This window comes from Macaca fascicularis, chromosome 5 (assembly GCF_037993035.2).
Source record: "Macaca fascicularis isolate 582-1 chromosome 5, T2T-MFA8v1.1".
Classification (NCBI taxonomy): domain Eukaryota; kingdom Metazoa; phylum Chordata; class Mammalia; order Primates; family Cercopithecidae; genus Macaca; species Macaca fascicularis.
The window spans coordinates 148,690,946-148,710,809 of NC_088379.1; the positions used below are offsets into that span (position 1 = coordinate 148,690,946).

At 41.4% G+C, this 19,864-nt stretch overlaps 1 protein-coding gene across 2 annotated transcripts in view; it reads right to left on the reverse strand.

The window, feature by feature from the left end:
* Positions 1-9,908: 9,908 nt before the first annotated feature.
* Positions 9,909-19,864, reverse strand: part of FREM3 (FRAS1 related extracellular matrix 3) — a 114,921-nt gene continuing 104,965 nt past the window's right edge. The window contains exons 7-8 of one of the 2 annotated variants that reach the window (XM_005555992.5): positions 18,138-18,287; positions 9,909-10,458 (exon numbers count right to left, since the gene is read on the reverse strand). In XM_005555992.5, coding sequence (XP_005556049.3) covers positions 10,217-10,458; positions 18,138-18,287 — 392 coding nt within the window. In that variant the 3' untranslated portion in view covers positions 9,909-10,216. The remainder of the gene's footprint in view (positions 10,459-18,137; positions 18,288-19,864) is intronic. The other variant, XM_065545541.2, reaches the window with a different exon arrangement.

Here is a 19,864-nt window from a genome sequence, read left to right on the forward strand (position 1 = left end):
GTTCTACATTCTTGAGGAATCGCCATACTGTTTTCCACAATGGATGAACTAGTTTACAGTCCCACCAACAGTGTAAAAGTGTTTCTATTTCTCCACATCCTCACCAGCACCTGTTGTTTCCTGACTTTTTAATGATTGCCATTCTAACTGGTGTGAGATGGTATCTCATTGTGGTTTTGATTTGCATTTCTCTGATGGCCAGTGATGATGAGCATTTTTTCATGTGTCTGTTGGCTGTATGAATGTCTTCTTTTGAGAAGTGTCTGTTCATATCCTTTGCCCACTTTTTGATGGGATTGTTTGTTTTTTTCTTGTAAATTTGACTGAGTTCTTTATAGGTTCTGGATATTAGCCCTTTGTCAGATATGTAGATTGCAAAAATTTTCTCCCATTCTGTAGGTTGCCTGTTCACTCTGATGGTAGTTTCTTTTGCTGTGCAGAAGCTCTTTAGTTTAATGAGATCCCATTTGTCAATTTTGGCTTTTGTTGCTGTTGCTTTTGGTGTTTTAGACATGAAGTCCTTGCCCATGACTATGTCCTGAATGGTATTACCTAGGTTTTCTTATAGGAGTTTTATGGTTTTAGATCTAACATTTAAGTCTCTAATCCATCTTGAATTAAATTTTCGTATAAGGAGTAAGGAAAGGATCCAGTTTCAGCTTTCTACTTATGGCTAGCCATTTTTCCCAGCACCATTTATTAAATAGGGGATCCTTTCCCCATTTCTTGTTTCTCTCAGGTTTGTCAAAGATCAGATGGCTGTAGATGTTTGGTATTATTTCTGAGGGCTCTGTTCTGTTCCATTGGTCTATATCTCTGTTTTGGTACCAGTACCATGCTGTTTTGGTTACTGTAGCCTTGTAGTATAGTTTGAAGTCAGGTAGCATGATGCCTCCAGCTTCGTTCTTTTGACTTAGGATTCTCTTGGCAATGCGGGCTCTTTTTTGGTTCCATATGAACTTTAAAGCAGTTTTTTCCAATTCTGTGAAGAAAGTCATTGGTAGTTTAATGGGGATGGCATTGAATCTATAAATTACCTTGGGCAGTATGGCCATTTTCACGATATTGGTTCTTCCTATCCATGAGCATGGTATGTTCTTCCATTTGTTTGTGTCCTCTTTTATTTCACTGAGCAGTGGTTTGTAGTTCTCCTTGAAGAGGTCCTTTACATCCCTTGTAAGTTGGATTCCTAGGTATTTTATTCTCTTTGAAGCTATTGTGAATGGGAGTTCATTCATGATTTGGCTCTCTGTTTGTCTGTTACTGGTGTATAAGAATGCTTGTGATTTTTTCACATTGATTTTGTATCCTGAGACTTTGCTGAAGTTGCTTATCAACTTAAGGAGATTTTGGGCTGAGACAATGGGGTTTTCTAAATATACAATCATGTCATCTGCAAACAGGGGCAATATGACTTCATCTTTTCCTAACAGAATACCCTTGATTTCTTTCTCTTGCCTGATTGCCCTAGCCAGAACTTCCAACACTATGTTGAATCGGAGTGGTAAGAGAGGGTATCCCTGTCTTGTTCCAGTTTTCAAAGGGAATGCTTCCAGTTTTTGCCCATTCAGTATGATATTGGCTGTGGGTTTGTCATAAATAGCTCTTATTATTTTGAGATACTTTCCATCAATACCAAATTTATTGAGCGTTTTTAACATGAAGGAATGTTGAATTTTATCAAGACCTTTTCTGCATCTATTGAGAGAATCATGTGGTTTTTGTCTTTGGTTCTGTTTATATGCTGGATTACGTTTATTGATTTGCATGTGTTCAACCAGCCTTGCATCCCAGGGATTAAGCCCACTTGATCATGGTGGATAAGCTTTTTGATGTGCTGCTGGATTCGGTTTGTCAGTATTTTATTGAGGATTTTTGCATCGATGTTCATCAGGGATATTGGTCTAAAATTCTCTTTTTTTTTTTTGTATCTCTGTCAGGCTTTGGTATCAGGATGATGTTGGCCTCGTAAAATGAGTTGGGAGGATTCCTTCTTTTTCTATTGATTGGAATAGTTTCAGAAGGAATGGTACCAGCTCCTCCTTGTACCTCTGGTAAAATTCGGCTGTGAATCAATCTGGTCCTGGACTTTTTTTGGTTGGTAGGCTATTAATTATTGCCTCAATTTCAGAGCCTGTTATTGGTCTATTCAGGGATTCAACTTCTTCCTGGTTTAGTCTTGGGAGAGTGTAAGTGTCCAGGAAATTATCCATTTCTTCTAGGTTTTGTAGTTTATTTGCATAGAGGTGTTTATAGTATTCTCTGATGGTAGTTTGTATTTCTGTGGGTCGATGGTGATATCCCCTTTATCATTTTTTATTACATCTATTTGATTCTTCTCTCTTTTCTTCTTTATTAGTCTTGCTAGTAGTCTGTCAATTTTGTTGATCTTTTCAAAAAACCAGCTCCTGGATTCACTGATTTTTTGGAGGGTTTTTTTGTGTCTCTATTTCCTTCAGTTCTGTTCGGATCTTAGTTATTTCTTACCTTCTGCTATCTTTTGAATGTGTTTGCTCTTGCTTCTCTTGTTCTTTTAATTGTGATGTTAGAGTGTCAGTGTTAGATCTTTCCTGCTTTCTCTTGTGGGCATTTAGTGCTATAAATTTCCCTCTACACACTGCTTTAAATGTGTCCCAGAGATTCTGGTATGTTGTATCTTTGTTCTCATTGGTTTCAAAGAACATCTTTATTTCTGCCTTCATTTTGTTATGTACCCAGTAGTCATTCAGGAGCAGGTTGTTCAGTTTCCATGTACTTGAGCGGTTTTGGTTGAGTTTCTTAATCCTGAGTTCTAGTTTAATTGCACTGTGGTCTGAGAGACAGTTTGTTATAATTTCTGTTCTTGTACATTTGCTGAGGAGTGCTTTACTTCCAACCATGTGGTCAATTTTGGAAATAGTGCGATGTGGTGCTGAGAAGAATGTATATTCTGTTGATTTCGGGTGGAGAGTTCTGTAGATGTCTATTAGGTCTGCCTGGTGCAGAGTTGAGTTTAAATCCTGGATATCCTTATTAACTTTCTGTCTTGTTGATCTGTCTAACGTTGACAGAGGGGTGTTAAAGTCTCCTATTATTATTGTATGGGAGTCTAAGTCTCTTTATAAGTCTCTAAGGACTTGCTTTATGAATCTGGGTGCTCCTGTATTGGGTACATATATATTTAGGATAGTTAGCTCTTTCTGATGAATTGATACCTTTACCATTATGTAGTGGCCTTCTTTGTCTCTTTTGATCTTTGATGGTCTAAAGTCTGTTTTATCAGAGACTAGGATTGCAACCCCTGCTTTTTTTTGTTTTCCATTTGCTTGGTAGATCTTCCTCCATCCCTTTGTTTTGAGCCTATGTGTGTCTCTGCATATGAGATGGGTCTTCTCAATACAGCAAACTGATGGGTCTTGACTCTTTATCCAATTTGCCAGTCTGTGTCTTTTAATTGAACCATTTAGTCCATTTATTTTTAAGGTTAATATTGTTATGTGTGAACTTGATCCTGTCATTATGATATTAGCTGGTTACTTTGCTCGCTAGTTGATACAGTTTCTTCCTAGCATCGATGGACTTTACATTTTGACATGTTTTTGCAATGGCTGGTACCTGTTGTTCCTTTCCATGTTTAGTGCTTCCTTCAGGATCTCTTGTAGTGCAGGCCTGGTGGTGACAAAATCTCTCAGCATTTGCTTGTCTGTAAAGGATTTTATTTCTCCTTCACTTCTGAAGCTTAGTTTGGCTGGATATGAAATTCTGGGTTTAAAATTCTTTTCTTTAAGAATGTTGAATATTGGCCCCTACTCTCTTCTGGCTGGTAGAGTTTCTGCTGGGAGATCCGCTGTTAGTTTGATGGGCTTCCCTTTGTGGATAACCCGACCTTTCTCTCTGGCTGCCCTTAACATTTTTTCCTTCATTTCATCTTTGGTGAATCTGACAATTATGTGTCTTGGAGTTGCTCTTCTCTAGGACTATCTTTGTGGCATTCTTGGTATTTCCTGAATTTGAATGTTGGCCTGCCTTGCTAGGTTGGGGAAGTTCTCCAGTAATATCCTGAAGAATGTTTTCCAAGTTGGTTCCATTCTCCCCATCTCTTTCAGGTACACCAATCAGATGTAGATTTGGTCTTTTCACATAGTGCCATACTTCTTGGAGGCTTTGTTTATTTCTTTTTACTCTTTTTTCTCCACACTTCTCTTCATGCTTCATTTCATTCATTTGATCTTCAATCGCTGATACTCTTTCTTCCAGTTGATCGAGTCGGTTACTGAAGCTTGTGCATTTGTCACGTATTTCTCGTGTTATGGTTTTCATCTCTATCAGTTCTTTTAATGTCATCTCTGCAATGATTATTCTAGTTATCCATTCATCCATTCTTTTTTCAAGGTTTTTAGTTTCTTTGTGCTGGTTACGTAATTCCTCCTTTAGCTCTGAGAAGTTTGATCGACTGAAGCCTTCTTCTCTCAACTCATTAAAGTCATTCTCCGTCCAGCTTTGTTCCCTTGCTGGCGATGAGCTGCATTCCTTTGGAGGGGGAGATGTGCTCTGATTTTTTGAATTTCCAGCTTTTCTGCACTGCTTTTCCCCCATCTTTGTGGTTTTATCTGCCTTTGCTCTTTGATGATGGTGCTCTTTACTGATGGGGTTTTGGTGTGGGTGTCCTTTCTGTGTGTTAGTTTTCCTTTTAACAGTCAGGACTCTCAGCTGTACATCTGTTGCAGTTTGCTTGAGGTCCACTCCAGACCCTGTTTGCCTGGGTGTCAGCAGAGGAGGCTGCAGAAGATAGAATATTGCTACCCAAATAAGTGTTGCTGTCTGATTCTTGCTCTGGAAGCTTTGTCTCAGGGGTGTACCTCGCTGTGTGAGGTGTGAGGTGTCGGTCTGTACCTAGTGGGGGATGTCTCCCAGTTAGGCTACTCAGGGGTCAGGGACCCACTTGAGCAGGCAGTCTGTCCGTTCTCAGATCCCAGCCTCTGTGCTGGGAGATCTACTGCTCTCTTCAAAGCTATCAGACAGGGGCATTTACCTCTGCCAAGGTTTCTGCTGCTTTTTGTTTAGCTATGCCCTGTCCCCAGAGGAGGAGTCTACAGAGGCAGGCTGGCCTCCTTGAGCTGCGGTGGGCTCCACCCAATTCGAGCTTCCCAGTGGCTTTGTTTACCCACTTAAGCCTCAGCAATGGCGGGCGCCCCTCCCCCAGCCTCACTGCCGCCTTGCAGTCAGATCTCAGACTGCTGTGCTAGCAATGAGGGAGGCTCTGTGGGCGTGGGACCCTCTGGGCCAGGTGTGGGATATAATCTCCTGATGTGCCGTTTGCTAAGACTCTTGGTAAAGCACAGTATTAGGGTGGGAGTTACCCGATTTTCCAGGTGTTGTGTGTCTCAATTTCCCTCGGCTAGGAAAAGGGATTCCCTTCCCCCTTGTGCTTCCCAGGTGAGGTGACGCCTTGCCCTGCTTCAGCTCTCGCTAGTTGAGCTGTACCAGCTGACCAGCACCGATTGTCCAGCACTCCCCAGTGAGATGAACCCAGTACCTCAGTTGAAAATGCAGAAATCACCCGTCTTCTGTGTCAGTCACGCTGGGAGCTGGAGGCTGGAGCCGTTCTTATTTGGCCATCTTGGGCATGCCCTATGAGGTGAAGGATGGGCTGCTTGCCCGAGGAGCCAGCCATGTGATTACAGGGCTGGAAATTTCAGTTCCACTTCCCAACTTCGAGGGAGGCAAGAAGAGCTGGAGATTAAGTCAATCACCAATGACCAATGATTTAATAAATCATGCCTATAAAATAGAGTCTCCATAAAAACCCTAAATGACAGGGTTTTGAGAGATTCCAAGTCAGTGAATGCATCCACATGGTAGGAGGGTGGTGCATCCCAAACTCCAGGGGACAGAAGCTCCTGTGCTCAGGACTCTTTGGGACCTTGCCCTATGTACCTCTTCATCTGGCTGTTCATTTCTTTTCTTTTTTTTCCTTTTTCTTTTTTTGAGATGGACTCTTGCTCTCTCACACAAGCTAGAGTGCAGTGGCGCAATGTTGGCTCACTGCACCCTCTGTCTCCTGGGTTCAAATGATTCTCCTGCCTCAGCTTCCCACATAGCTGGGATTACAGGCACATGCTACCACACCCGGCTAATTTTTGTATTTTTACTAGAGACAGGGTTTCACTGTGTTGGCCAGGCTGGTCTCAAGCTTCTAACCTCAAGTGGTCTACCCACCTTGGCCTCCCAAAGTTCTGGGATTACAGGTGTAAGACATTGAGCCTGGCCCATCTGATTGTTCATTTCTATCTATTGTAATATCCTTTATAATAAACCAGTAATAGTAAAGTGTTTCCCTGAGTTCTGTGCTGTTATTGCAAATTATCAAAGCTGACAGGTGATTATGGGCATCTCCAATTTGCAGCCAAGTTGTTCAGAAGTATGGTGTCTGAAGTGGGGCAGTCTTGAGGGACAGAGCCCTTCGCCTGTGGGGTCTGATGCTAACTCCAGGTAGGAATCGTAGGGTACCCAGTTGGTATCCCAAGAGTGGGAGAATTGGTTATTGGTGTGGGAAGAACCCACACATTTCATGTAAGAAATGTTGTGAATAGAGGAATAGAATCAGAGTTTTATCTTTGTTTTGTTGTTTTGTTTTGTTTGAGACAGGGTCTTTCTCTGCTGCCCAGGCTGGAGTGCAGTGGCTCACTGCAGCCTCAAACTTCTGGGTTCAAGTAATCCTCTCACCTCAGCCTCACAAGAAGCAGGGACTACAGGCTCAGGCCATCACACCTGGCTAATTTTTTGTTTTCTATAGGGACAGGGTCTCACCGTGTTGCAGTGGCTTGTCTCAAACTCCTGGGCTCACGCAGTCTTCTCGCATTGGCCTCCCAGTGTGCTGAGATTACACCAGCAATGTGTGAGCCACCATGCCCAGGCAAGGAATACTTTTTATTTCATTAGATTTCTTAATTATTACATTATTGGTAGATTAGGCTAATGCCGGACTGCCTACAGCTTCTTTCTAAATATAGGTCTACTAAAGCCTCAGATTGGAATTCCCATTGCTTTCAGGACATTGTATATTTGCTGATGCTGCTTCCAAGTATTACCTCTGTCAGATGAACCACATTATGTCTTCAGGACAGGGCCTTGAATCTGTACAGAAAGATCCCCTCACAGCAGACACTGAGTGTCGCCTCTGTCTGTATTCTCTGAGCGTGCTTTCTAGTGTTCTTCATTTTACTTCGTTGCCAATACCAGCAAACTCTCCTGATCTCTCCCTGCCTGTGGTACTAGTTTCCTATGGCTGCTAAAACAAATTACTATAAACTTGATGGCTTAAAAAAAACAGAAATTTCTCCTAGTTCTGGAGTTTAGAAGTCCAAAATCAGTATTACTGGAACAAAGCCTAGGTGTTGGCAGGGCTGTGCTGCCTCCAGCAGGAGAATCTACTTCTTGCCTGCCAGCTTCCAATGGCTGCTGGCCTTCCATGGCTTGTAGCCCCCTCACTCCAATCTCTGCCTTTCATAGTCACATTGCATCCTCCTCTTCTGTATGTAACCTCCATCTCACGTCCTCTTATGAGGACTCTTGTGATTACATTTAGGGCCCATTCAGGATAATCTTCCTATCTCAAGATCCTTAATTACACGTGCAAAGATGCTTTTTCTATATAAGGTAAAATCCATAGGTTCCAGGGATTAGGACAAGTCAGCACTAAACATTCCTGCAGGGACTCTATGAGACTTCATCGCAAATTGTGATAATAATAACAGAATGAGGTCATTATAATCTGTTTAATTTCCTTAATTTCATAAATAGCAACAACTTCCTAATGAGCACATATATTTACCGATAAATAACTTTAGAGTACATTCACAAAAAAAATGACTGATAATCTCATTACCCTAATAGAAAGTTATTACCATTTCCAGGCATTTTCTTTTAGTGTTTTCCATATGTTTAAGGATTGCAATAGCCACATGGTTGTGGATACTCTAGAATTCATACTATTCTATCACGTAGATATCCTATAATTCAGTTAACCATTTCCTGAGTACTGGGCTGCTTATAATTATTTATTATTATAAATAAGGTTAGGAGCAGCAACATTGTGCTGCCTTAGTGACGAACACATTTTTGAATGCTTAGTTGGCAGAAAACCAACTGTGGAGTCATCAGTGTTGGGTTGCTCCCCATAGTTCAGTCTCCTGGGCTGAGCCCTGGTGGGTACAGCATTTCACCAAGGACCTATGGCTGGTGTCTCTGCTCCAGTAAATGATGGCCCTTAGCTGCCTCTTTCATTCACCCTGTCAGTGGACCCCTTAAATTGGGCCCTGGGTACTGAAATAAAATATACAACACATTTCCATTTAAAGTTTACACAAGAATAGCAACATCTAGTATATCTCCATTACACTTTCCAGCTCTGAGAAAACTAAAATATTAAGTGAGAAAAAAATATTTAATTTTTCTATAAAAATGTTAGCCTAGGGAAGAGTATATAAGGGATGACAAATGAGCCCAATTTTCAATAGTGTGCAATTCCATTCTTGGTAGGAAATCAGGTATTTTTTCACTCTTTCAGGACACTAGATTACTTTCATTACTGAACTGTAGAATATGCTGTAAGTCATAACTAGAATATACCAGGTTTTATCCTAGAAGCCTAAAAAATGTAATTTTGCTTCTCTGGCACGTCTTAATGGGTAGAAACTGGGAATGAAACAGACTTTATAAAAAGCACTGTTTGTGATATCCTCCCTCCAAAAATATGAATGCCTAAACACTGCATTCATCTGAATGTACCTAAGTAACAAAAAATACAGTGAGAAAGAAAAAGAGTGATTTTCTGGAAAACACTGAAAGAATGGAAATAATTTCGAGTTCAAAACAGATTCCTCCATAACGCTGACAATGTGTATTTCCCCTGGGCACACACGTACTCAGCAGGAAATTAAATTGTGGCTTTATCTGGGGCCCGAACCAGGGCATCTGTGGGGTCTCTTAGGTATATCTGAGAGTTATCTTGGTCCATGTGTAGTTTTTCTATTACTTTTTTTCTAACGCATGTGAAGGGGACATATCTCTTTGACCTGAAGAAGCAGCCCAATAACTATTTGTTGAATTTGAGTTTAAAAGATTTTTGACTCTGGGAGTTGGGCAAATTGCAAGGTGAGGGAGGGTGATTTTCTGTTGGTGGATATGCACTCAGACAGGAATCAGACAGAACTGGAAGAGATCTTAACAGAAATCGAGTCCAAATTTCTCATTTTACAGAGCGAGAAGTGAGGTCAAGAGTTATAAGGTAGTTTGGAAAAATATTTTCTCTGATTGGGAAAATGAAAGTCTAGCAAAGAAGCAAAACCTGGGCTAACAGTAGACAAGGGCTTCTTGGCCTATATATGCAGACTGTATTACAGTCAAGAGCCTTGTCATCCCCATTCAACATTTGGAAAACATGCATCTGGGAATGGTTTCTATCATACACTATGTTGGCTTGAGAATAAGTTAATGTCTGAAACACAAATTTTAAAAAAAGACTTGCACAAGAAATACCTAAAAAGTAATGATGGGGCACAAAGATGTGGTTTCAAAATAATTTGGGAACTTTGGTTTATGTGGTATTAGCCATATCTATATATATTGTCAATTTAACATTAGTTAAGAACTAACTGGGCAGTTTGTGAACTACGCAAATCTTCAACTCTTCTTTCTTCTCCTTTCTACTACTTACATTTTCATCACTTTACTGTTTATTATCCTTTTTTTTTTTTTTTTTTGCAAAAGAGTGCAAAGGAATAAAGAGTTGAAAAATATTCCTACCAAGTAGTTCTGATAAAGAGTTGTGAAGAAAAATTGAAGAATTCACTAAAAGAACTTTATATATGGAGAGACAGTTGAAAAGTGTTTCATATGCGGCATCAATCAGTAAAGAGAGGTTAATCTTTTGATTTTAACTTTTGATTTAATTGATCACAGTGGATTTCTTGCTTGCCTCAGAAACAAAGTAAAACAAAATAGAAAAAGAACATGAATACGGTCTAATTCTTTGTGGGCTCAATGTTTTCTATGTATATATATTTCTATTTCCATGCAGTCACATAAATTACATTTCCACATATCACCAGAATATAACACCAATGATGGTACAATATCACTGATATCCCAGAATTGCTAAGATCTATAAACAGTAGAGTTTCATTCTGTTGTTAGGAGACATATCTTGACTCTTTTTTTTCCCTCTTAAAGTCTTTCAATCAAAGGAACTACAAGCACTCTGCTTACAGTCAGTGATGGTATCCTTGATGAAAACAGTAGTTTTATTTGGTTCTCCAAGCACTGCACCGATAGGCATCTGAAGAACTAACTCAAACTTCTCTGGGCCTTCCAAGGTGGGCTGTCCCAGGTCATCAAGGATGGTCACGCGGAATGTCTGCATGCGCACGCCTGGAGCAAAGTCCAGATTTCGGCTGATGCCAACATAATCTGTTCCAGCTAGTGGAAGAGGAAAAGGCACTAGTGAGACAGCAGAATTTGTCATAAGTTTTCCTTCAGAGAAAAATGATCATCATCAACTCTGCGGCATTCTCCTTTGTACCCAGCACTCTCAGGATCATATATTTTGGGTTTGATCCCCAGTAGGGGGAACTTCCATATTCTGCCAAATGCCTTGTAGGCCCTTGTGCCATGCCCACCTGCCATCCTCACCAGGGCTTTACACGTCTAGACCAGGCACATCACCTTCCAACTACTTCCACCAAGATTCTGCCAATTGATGGAAGGATCTCTGAAGGTAGCTTCAATTTGAAATGAAAGGATGTGCCTTTTTAATTTTTAATCTTGAAGATAAATATGATACATTTTATTTTGATTAGGTTTCACTCATTCGCTTTTGCCAGACATCTGTTTTAATCTCACAACATTCTGCTCAATGTTATGAAGCCGTGAAGTTCTGCCATTCTCTGCGTTGTTATTAATCATTTTTTCAAGCTGGTCCACCTCACCATACAGCTTCTTTGAGACTTATTTGGAAAGCCATTAAATGTAATGATTGTAACATATGATAATCAATGGAATTAAATAGAAGCCCCTGAGTGATATAAATATAAAAATAAATAGAGGAACAGAATATTTATATTGTCTCAAGGTACTCCTCCATAAAATATTAATTGCAAAGGAAAAAAGGGAATATAATGAGGAACCCTGGCAGATACTACCTTCCCCAAGTGACCAAAGTTAACACCACCATAATGGGACAAATGGAAACTGTGTGCCATTTGACAGAATACAATGAAAGGATAGTATCATCTTTGTGATATTCCTGCTGAAAATGCATTACCTGAATCTAATGATGAAAAACCATCAGACAAACCCAAATTTGGAAGACATTCTATATAGTATAATAACTGGGTTATAATCTTCAAAAACATCAAGGTGTTGAGAGGACTGTTGTAGACTGAAGAAAACAAAAGCAGACATGACAGCTAAATATAATGCGTGATTTAGAACTGGATTCTTTTGCTGTAAAGAATGATTTGAGGACAACTGTTGAAATTTGAATGAGGTCTGAGTAGATTATGGAAGTGTATCAAGTTAATTTCTCAGTTTATGCTTGTTTTGTGGTTATACAAGAGAACGTCTTTGAAGGAATTACATTGTAAGTTTTTGGAGACATGGTTCCAAACTTACTCTCAATAGTTGATGAAAAAGAAAAGTATCTCATTCTACTTGTTACTCTTCTGTAAGTTTGAGATTACTCCAAAAATTTTTCTAAAAGGCACCAAATAGTGACATTAAGAAAACAAAACAGAGCCGGGCCCGGTGGATCATTCCTGTAATCCCAGCACTTTGGGAGGCCGAGGCGAGCAGATCACTTGAGGTCAGGAGTTCCAGACCAGCCTGGCCAAAATGGTGAAACCCATTTCTACTAAAAGTACAAAAATTAGCAGGGCATGGTGGTGAGTGCCTGTAGTTACAGCTACTTAGGAGGCTGAGGCTCAAGAATCAATTGAACCTGGGAAGCAGAGGTTTCAGTAAACTGAGATCACGTCACTGTACTCCAGCCTGGGTGACAGAGCGAGAGCCTGTCTCAGAAACAAAAACAAAAGCAAGGTTATAGTGAAAATTACTAAGGCAGGAGAGTAATGGATAAGGTTTTGTAACTCATGGACTTCGACTCAAATCTTGGTTTATTGCTTACTTATACTAATTCTTTAACTTCTTTGAGTCTCAGTTTCTTTTCTTCAACTGCAAAATGGGGATAATGATAGCTACCTTATAAGGTTTATTGTGAAGATTATAGATAGTAGAGCAAGGATGCTAACACAATATCTGGCAAATAGTAGGCATTAAGAACACAGAAGTTATAATTATTAATGTAACAAGGTATATCTTATACATATATACATAAGATTAATATAGTTAACTAACCTGAGCAGATATCAACTATTTTGTAGGTTCAATAGATTATCAAGTATAAACCTTACTTCTACAACTGTACTTGTTAAACCCATGAATCACCACCCCAAGCATGAACATTACTTCTATTAGTTCATCCCTACCAGAGAGCTAGCAGAGGCATCATTACTTTTATGCCAAGAGGTTTATTGAAAGGAATCTAAATTTCTCTTTCAAACCACAAGCAAAGAAGTCCACCTAACCAAATTGGTTTCTTCACTCTTGTTTTCATGGATACACACAGAGTGATAAATGACCCTGTCTGAAAACTTAAAAAAGAATGAAAGAAAGGGGAGAGGAGTGGCAAGATGGCTAACTAGAAGCAGCTAGTGTGTGCCGCTCTCATGGAGAGGACAGAGAGTGGTGAATAAACACACAAGCTCTGCAGCTGGATTATCCAGGTGGACAGGTTGAGACTCATCAAGGAAGCAACATGACCCACAGAGAACAGAGAAGAGTGAGACAGGACAGCTGCCACCTAGGACTGGGGCGAAGCCAGGGGAGGATCCCCACCGTGGGTAAATGGTGAGTGAGAGCTTCCTGGGACCCACAGTTCTTCCATGAGCTTTTGCAACCCTGGGCTCTGGAAATCCCCCATGACCACCCCCACCACTGGCGCCTGCAGACAGACACAGGGAACCGTGCGCAGACTGGGCAGAGCTAAGGCTCAGACACGCATGGAGTCCCAGGGCCCCTGGGAACCCTAAGCTCCTGCTGCCTCACATGCCCCCAGGATAGGGGCTGAATCCACAGAGCTGAAGAGCAGATGGACTATACACCTTGCCTCCACTGAACTCACTAAACAAAGCCCACTGGCTTGGGACCCCAGTGTGGCCACTTGAGCTTACAGGCTGGTAGCAGCCCTGTATTTCCTTGGGATGGAGATCCCAGTGGTAGCAGGCAGGCCTGTTGGTTTTGCCGGTTTGCAGCTCTGGCCCCTGCAGTCTTCAGGCTCTGGAGAGAGCAAAAAGATTGAGAACTAATGTAACCCCCAGCACAGCACAGCTGCCTTATGGAGAAATAGACTGTTTTCCCCATGAGTCCTGCCTCTGCTACCTCTTACTGGGCAGGGCCTCCCGACCTGGGACGCCGGCCACCCCAGCCCCACCTAGGCTCTTGGCTGGTAGCAGCTCTGCACTTCCTTGGGACAGAGCTCCCAGAAGTAGCAGTGCCACCATTTTTGCTGCTCCACAACCCCCACTCCTGCTGAGCTCAGGCTTGGGAGGGAGCAAAGAGATTCAGGACTAACTCAGGCCTCCAGCCCAATGCAGCAGCCTTACAGAAAAGTGCCCAGGCTGTTCTCCATGTGAGTCCCTGCCACTGTTACTCCTCACTGGGCAGGGCCTCTCGACCTGGGAATCCAGCACAGCCACCTTGTCCCCACCTGAACACTTTAATCATTGGTGGCTCTGCATTTCTCTGGGGAGGAAATCCCAAAGACAATGCAAAACCTCTCTGCCATTGCAGCTGCAGTTGTACTGCCCTTACTGCCCTCAGGCTGGGGAAGGAACAAAGGGCTGGTCAAGTTACCAGCACCTCCAGCATGCCACAAACACCATACGGAGAGGAGCTCAGTTTCTCTTTCCTGGGAGCCTCTACTGTTCACCAGGCAGGGCCCTCAGCTCAGGACTGGCTGAGCGGCTGCCCTGCCCCTGGCTGAGCATTCCCACTGGTAGTGGCTCTGTGTCTTCCTGGGCTGGAGCTCCCAGTGGCAACTCACAGCCCCTCTGCCACTGCCACTGCAGTGGTTCTGCCAGTGCTGCCCTCAGACTGGGGAAGGAACAAAGAGTCTGAGGGCTTTACTCCCACCTCTACCTTTCCAGTTGCCATATGGAGAGGAGCCAAGTCTGTTTTCCCTGTGAGCCGCCGACCTTCTGCTCTTCACCAAACAGGTCTCCTGGCTCAAGCCCACAGCACAGCTGCACTACCTCCTGACTGAACATTTCCATTGGCAGTGGCTCTGCATTTCTCTGGGGTGGAGCTCCCAGAGGCAACTGAAAGTTCTTCTGTTACTGCCACTGTAGTGGTACTGCCCTTGCTGCCCCCAGACAGACAAGAAGAGGAACAAAGATTCTGAGTGCTTTACTCACACCTCCAGCTCTTAACTGCCCTAAGGAGAAGAGGCCAGTCTGTCCTCCCTGTGAGCCTCCTGCATCCCCTGCTCATCACCAGGCAGGCCCTCCCCAGTCCCCCAAGCTTGGGCTCAGAATGCAGTCACTCTGATTGTAGTAGCTCTGTGTTTCTCTGGGGTGGAGCTCCAAGAGACAAGTGGAAAACCCTCTGCCATTACCACGGCTAAAGGTCCCTGTCCTCATCGCCCCCAAGCAGGAGAGGACATGTAAAACCTGAGCTTGCCTCAGGGCTGTGGTATATAGCTTAGGAATGCAAAGTCAGGATCTGCAGCCAGCACTCAAGTAAGAGAGGAGCCCACACTGTTAGAGTGCTGAGAGGGAACATGGCTGCAAATGCACAAAGGAGCCATTTGGCTGACAGCCTGCCTACCAGCCATTACACTTACACACCATCTTCTAGATCACAGCCCAAATTTCAAAACCAACAATACTGTGCATATAACACCCTGTGAAACCAAGGACAAGAATTCAGCTACAAATGAAGACCCTGAACAAAGCCTTGGCCCTCTGAAAACATACAGAAACAAAGTCAACTGACTATACTAAAATTACATCACAGTTAAAGGAATATAAGCTCACACAGATGAGAAAGAACCAGCATAATAACTCTGGCAACTCAAAAAGCCATAGGGTCTTCCTTCCTCCAAATGACTGCACTAGTTCCCTGGCAATGGTTCTTAACCAGGCTGAAATGACTGAAATGACAGATATAGAATTCAGAATATGGTTAGGAATAACGATAATTGACATTCAGGTGAAAATCAAAACCAATCCAAGGAATCTAGGGATAACAATAAAATGATGTAATAACTGAAAGATGAAATGAAGAAAGAACCAACAAATTTGATAAAGCTGAAAATATACTACAAGAATTTCATAATACAATTGAAAATATTTATTATTTTTAAATTAATTAATTTAATTTTTTTTTTTTTTTTTTTTTTGAGACAGGGTCGAACTCTGTTACCCAGACTGGAATGTATGGCTCACCACAGCCTCAACTTCCTGGGCTCAGGGGCTCAGGTGATCTTCCCACTTCAGCCTTCCAAGTAGCTTGGACTACAGGTGCATGCCGCCATGCCTGGCTAATTTTTTTGTATTTTTTGAAGAGATGGGGTTTTGCCATGTTGCCCAGGTTGGTCTTGAACTCCTGGGCTCAAGCAATCCCCCTGCCTAGGCCTCCAAAAGTGCTAGGATTAGAGATGAGAGCTACTGTGCTGGGCCAATTGCAAGTATTATCAACAGAATTGACCAAGCTGAGGAAGGAACCTCATAGCAAAAAGGTTCTCTGAATGAACACAATCAAAAAGAGAAAAGAATAAAAAAGAATGTGCAAAACTTCTTAGAAATATGGGATTATGTAAAGAGACAAAATCTATGACTCATTGGCATCCCTAAAAGAGAGGAAGAGAAACCAAACAACTTGGAAAATATATTTGAAGATATTGTCCATGCAAATTTCCCCAACTTCACTAGAGAGGCCAATATTCAAATTCAGGAAATGCAGAGAACCCTGCAAGATACTGTATAAGACAACTATCCCCAAGACACATAGTCATCAGATTTTCCAAGGTTGACATGAAAGACAAAAATATTAAAGGCAGCTAAAGAGAAGAGAAAGGCAGCAAAGAGAACCTCATCAGGCTAATGGCAGACCTTTCAGCAGAAACTCTACAGGCCAGAAGAGATTGGGGGCCTATATTCAGCATTATTAAAAAAAAAAGAAACTCAGCCAAGAATTTTATATCCAGCTTCATCAAAAAAGGAGAAATAAGATCTTTACAGACAAGAAAATATTAAGGGAATTCATTACCATCAGACCTGCCTTACAGGAGGTTTTAAAGGAGCACTAAATATGGAAACATAAGACCGCTATGGCCACCACAAAAACATACTTAAGTACGTAGACCATTGATACTATAAAGCAACTACACAACTGAGTCTGCATAATAAACCAGCTAACAACAAGACGACAGCATTAAATCCTCACATATCAATATTAACCTTGAATGTAAACAGGCTAAATGACCCAATTAAAAGACCATAGAGTTGCAAGTTAGATAAAGAAGAAAGATCCAACCATATGCTGTCTTCAAAAGACCCATCTCACATGCAATGACAGTCATAGGTTCAAAATAAAAGGATGGAGAAAAATCTACCAAACAAACGGAAAACAAAAAAAGCAGGGGTTGCTATTCTAATTTCAGACACAACAGACTTTAAGCCAACAGTGATTAAAAAAAAAAAAGACAAAGACAGGCATTATATAATGGTAAAAGGTTTAATTCAACAAGAAGACTTAACTATCCTGAATAATATTTATGTGCCCAACAGAGGAGTATCCTGATTCATAAAACAAGTCCTTAAAGATCTATGAAGAGACTATAATCATACAATAATATTGGAACCATACAATAATAGAGGGAGACTTCAACACCCTATTGACAGCATTAGACAGACCATCAAGGCAGAAAAGTAACAAAGGTATTTGGGACCTGAATTTGACACTTGACCAAATGGACCTAATAGACATTTATGGAACTCTGCACCCGGAACTAACAGAATATACATTCTTCTCTTCTGCACATAGCACATACTCTAAAATCGACTACACCATTGGCCATAAAAATTATTAGCAAATTCAAAAAATTCAGAAGTATACCAACCACATTCTCAGACTATATAACAATAAAAATAGAAACCAATACCATGAACATCACTCAAAACCATACAATTACATGGAAATTAAACAGCCTGCTACTGAATGACTTCTTGGTAAACAATGTAATTAAGGCAGAAATCAAGAAATTTTTTGAAACCAATGAGAACAAAGATACAACATACCAGAACTTCTGGGACACAGCTAAAGCAGTAGTAAGAGGAAAGTTTATAGTGCTAAATGCTCACATCAAAAAGTTAGAAAGATGTAAAAGTAACAACCTAACACCACACCAAAAGGTCACAACTGGAAATGAGAAAATGTGGGCATCAATGTACATAGAAGTGTCCTTTTCTTTTCCTGTTGGGTCCTGTTCTTTTTCTGATAAAGCACCTGACAGGTATTCTACAGGAAATGGTATCTAGAATTGTGCCATGCTGTCAGCTAGGCCTTGGTCATCCATGTCAGGAAATGCAAAGGTGAGCAGGGCATGAACACATGCTGTTTGAAGCTAAGGCAAATGCCTGAGTCTGAAGTGGAAACCTCCTACCCTTCAAAGGTCTAATATGTGATGGGATTCTTCCAGGAGCTTGGACTTGCTTGGCCATTATGGGGGTAATTTCATCTGAAATATTATTTATGAGCAGCTTAAGTATCTATAAATATTCTGAACTTTGGAAAAATTAATTTGAGCCCATGACAAGCAAGTGGGTAATAAATGAATCATAAAGGCTGCTGTTTGAATAACGTATTTATTTCATAACTAGCAGAAGTCATTACATATACAAACCACCTACGTGCTGAAACCAGAGAAACTTTCATTCAGAGTCCATCAACAAAGACTAAGCGTGCTTACACTTAACAGACTAGATCCCACCATAAACATGTATCCTGATAATGATATGTTCTTTGTGTGGCCCTCTCACCTTCTGCTGACTCCTGCTCTGACTTTCTGGAACGCACGATGATGGATGATGGTTGGGAAAGATCAGTGCCTCTTCTCCAAACACAAACCTCCACATAGCCAGCACTTTCATTGACGTGATATTCAGCATCCCCAAAGTGCAGGACAGGTTCTAGAGAGGCAAAAAAAGATAAACTAAGAATGCTTCAGCTTGCCTGGTGTACTGTCTCCTTTGGCCCTGTGTGAGCCTGGGCATTTGTCATAATTGTCAGACATGACGGATCCCATAGGTCTTGTTTTTTTATATAGCTCAGGGAGAACAAAAACAAAAACACACAAAAAACCACATCAGAGTCACATGCCATGACTTTGACTCCAGGAAATGCCATGAGATGAAGTCAGTTGGGATGCTATTCATTTTTCTAAGAACTTTCCATTACATAGAAGAGATTTTCCTACTAGGGAAAATTGGCCAATCAGCTGTAACTCAGGCAAGTGTGCTATTGTTTGGGAAAAGATGGTGGAGAAGTTAGAGAGGCTTTTTTGGCAGGGAGAAAATTGCTCTTCTTGTGGAAGGACAGTTGAGCCAGAATTTTGAGTTTGATCACGATGGCTATGGCTTTTCTTAGGGCATTTGCTGATTACAGGGACAGATGGAAATCCTGGGGCAGTGAATGAGGGGGAGGAGAGATCCTGTTAGCTGAGATGCCAGAAGCACTTCCCCAAGAGGCCAAGAAGTGGCTTCATAGAAAAAGAAGGCTGAAGCAGACCAACCAGCACAGACACCAGGCTTCAGCGGTGGGTAGAAGGGGATTGTACATCTTCTAAAAGGAGGAAGAGGTTGACAATGCGAATGTTGCTTTGGCCAAGCAAATACACCTATCCATACCCCGTTTGCTCTGTTCTAAAAAGTAGCTATGAACTTAGGTGATTATTTAAAGCATATACAAGACTTAGCTGTAACAGTACCTACTATATGTACTGTCATGAAAAAAGTTTTGAGATGAATGCTTTTGTTGGTTGTGACATCTGGAGGCAAAAAATGTAAATATTAGGAAGCAGATTCATCATGGAGGGACGACCCCTTGAGCTTGTCGAATGGAAAATTAGTTATGGAGATGACACCTTTGCAAACATATTGCAATGCATCAGGAGCATATCTGAATTTAAATTCAAATTTTGGAGGCTAGAAATCAGATTTAGTAAATATTTGCTTCAAGGTGTATTTTAGTAGATCTCTTAACTGCTGAGGGAGTAGTAGTAGTAAAAATGCTGAAAGCTTTCCCATGGCATACAAGACCTCTCCCAATCTGATTTGAGTCCATTTTTTCTGGAATCATCTGGTGCCGTACCCCACTCTGTGGCTTGTGTCCCGGTTATGCCAAAGAGCTCCCAATACACTGAACACAGCATGCATTTATGAGCCTCCATCTTTGTTGGTGTTGTTCTCTGAGCTGGAATGTGCCAATTTGGCAAATGCCTACTCATTTTTTTAAGGCTTTGATAAAGAGTTGCCTTCTCTGGGAAGCCATATTTATTTCCTCAAGAAATAATCATTCTTCACTCTGTGCTTCCCTAACATTTCAAATAGTTCTATAACTGTAGTAATGGAACACACTTGCAATTTGCTCACCTCAGGCATACAGCAGGCAGATGGCCTGCACTCAGAAAAGGGTGGTGGAGTCATTCTTTCTTTTCTTTTTAATGAACATGTAGTAATTGTACATATTTATGGGGTACATAGTGGTG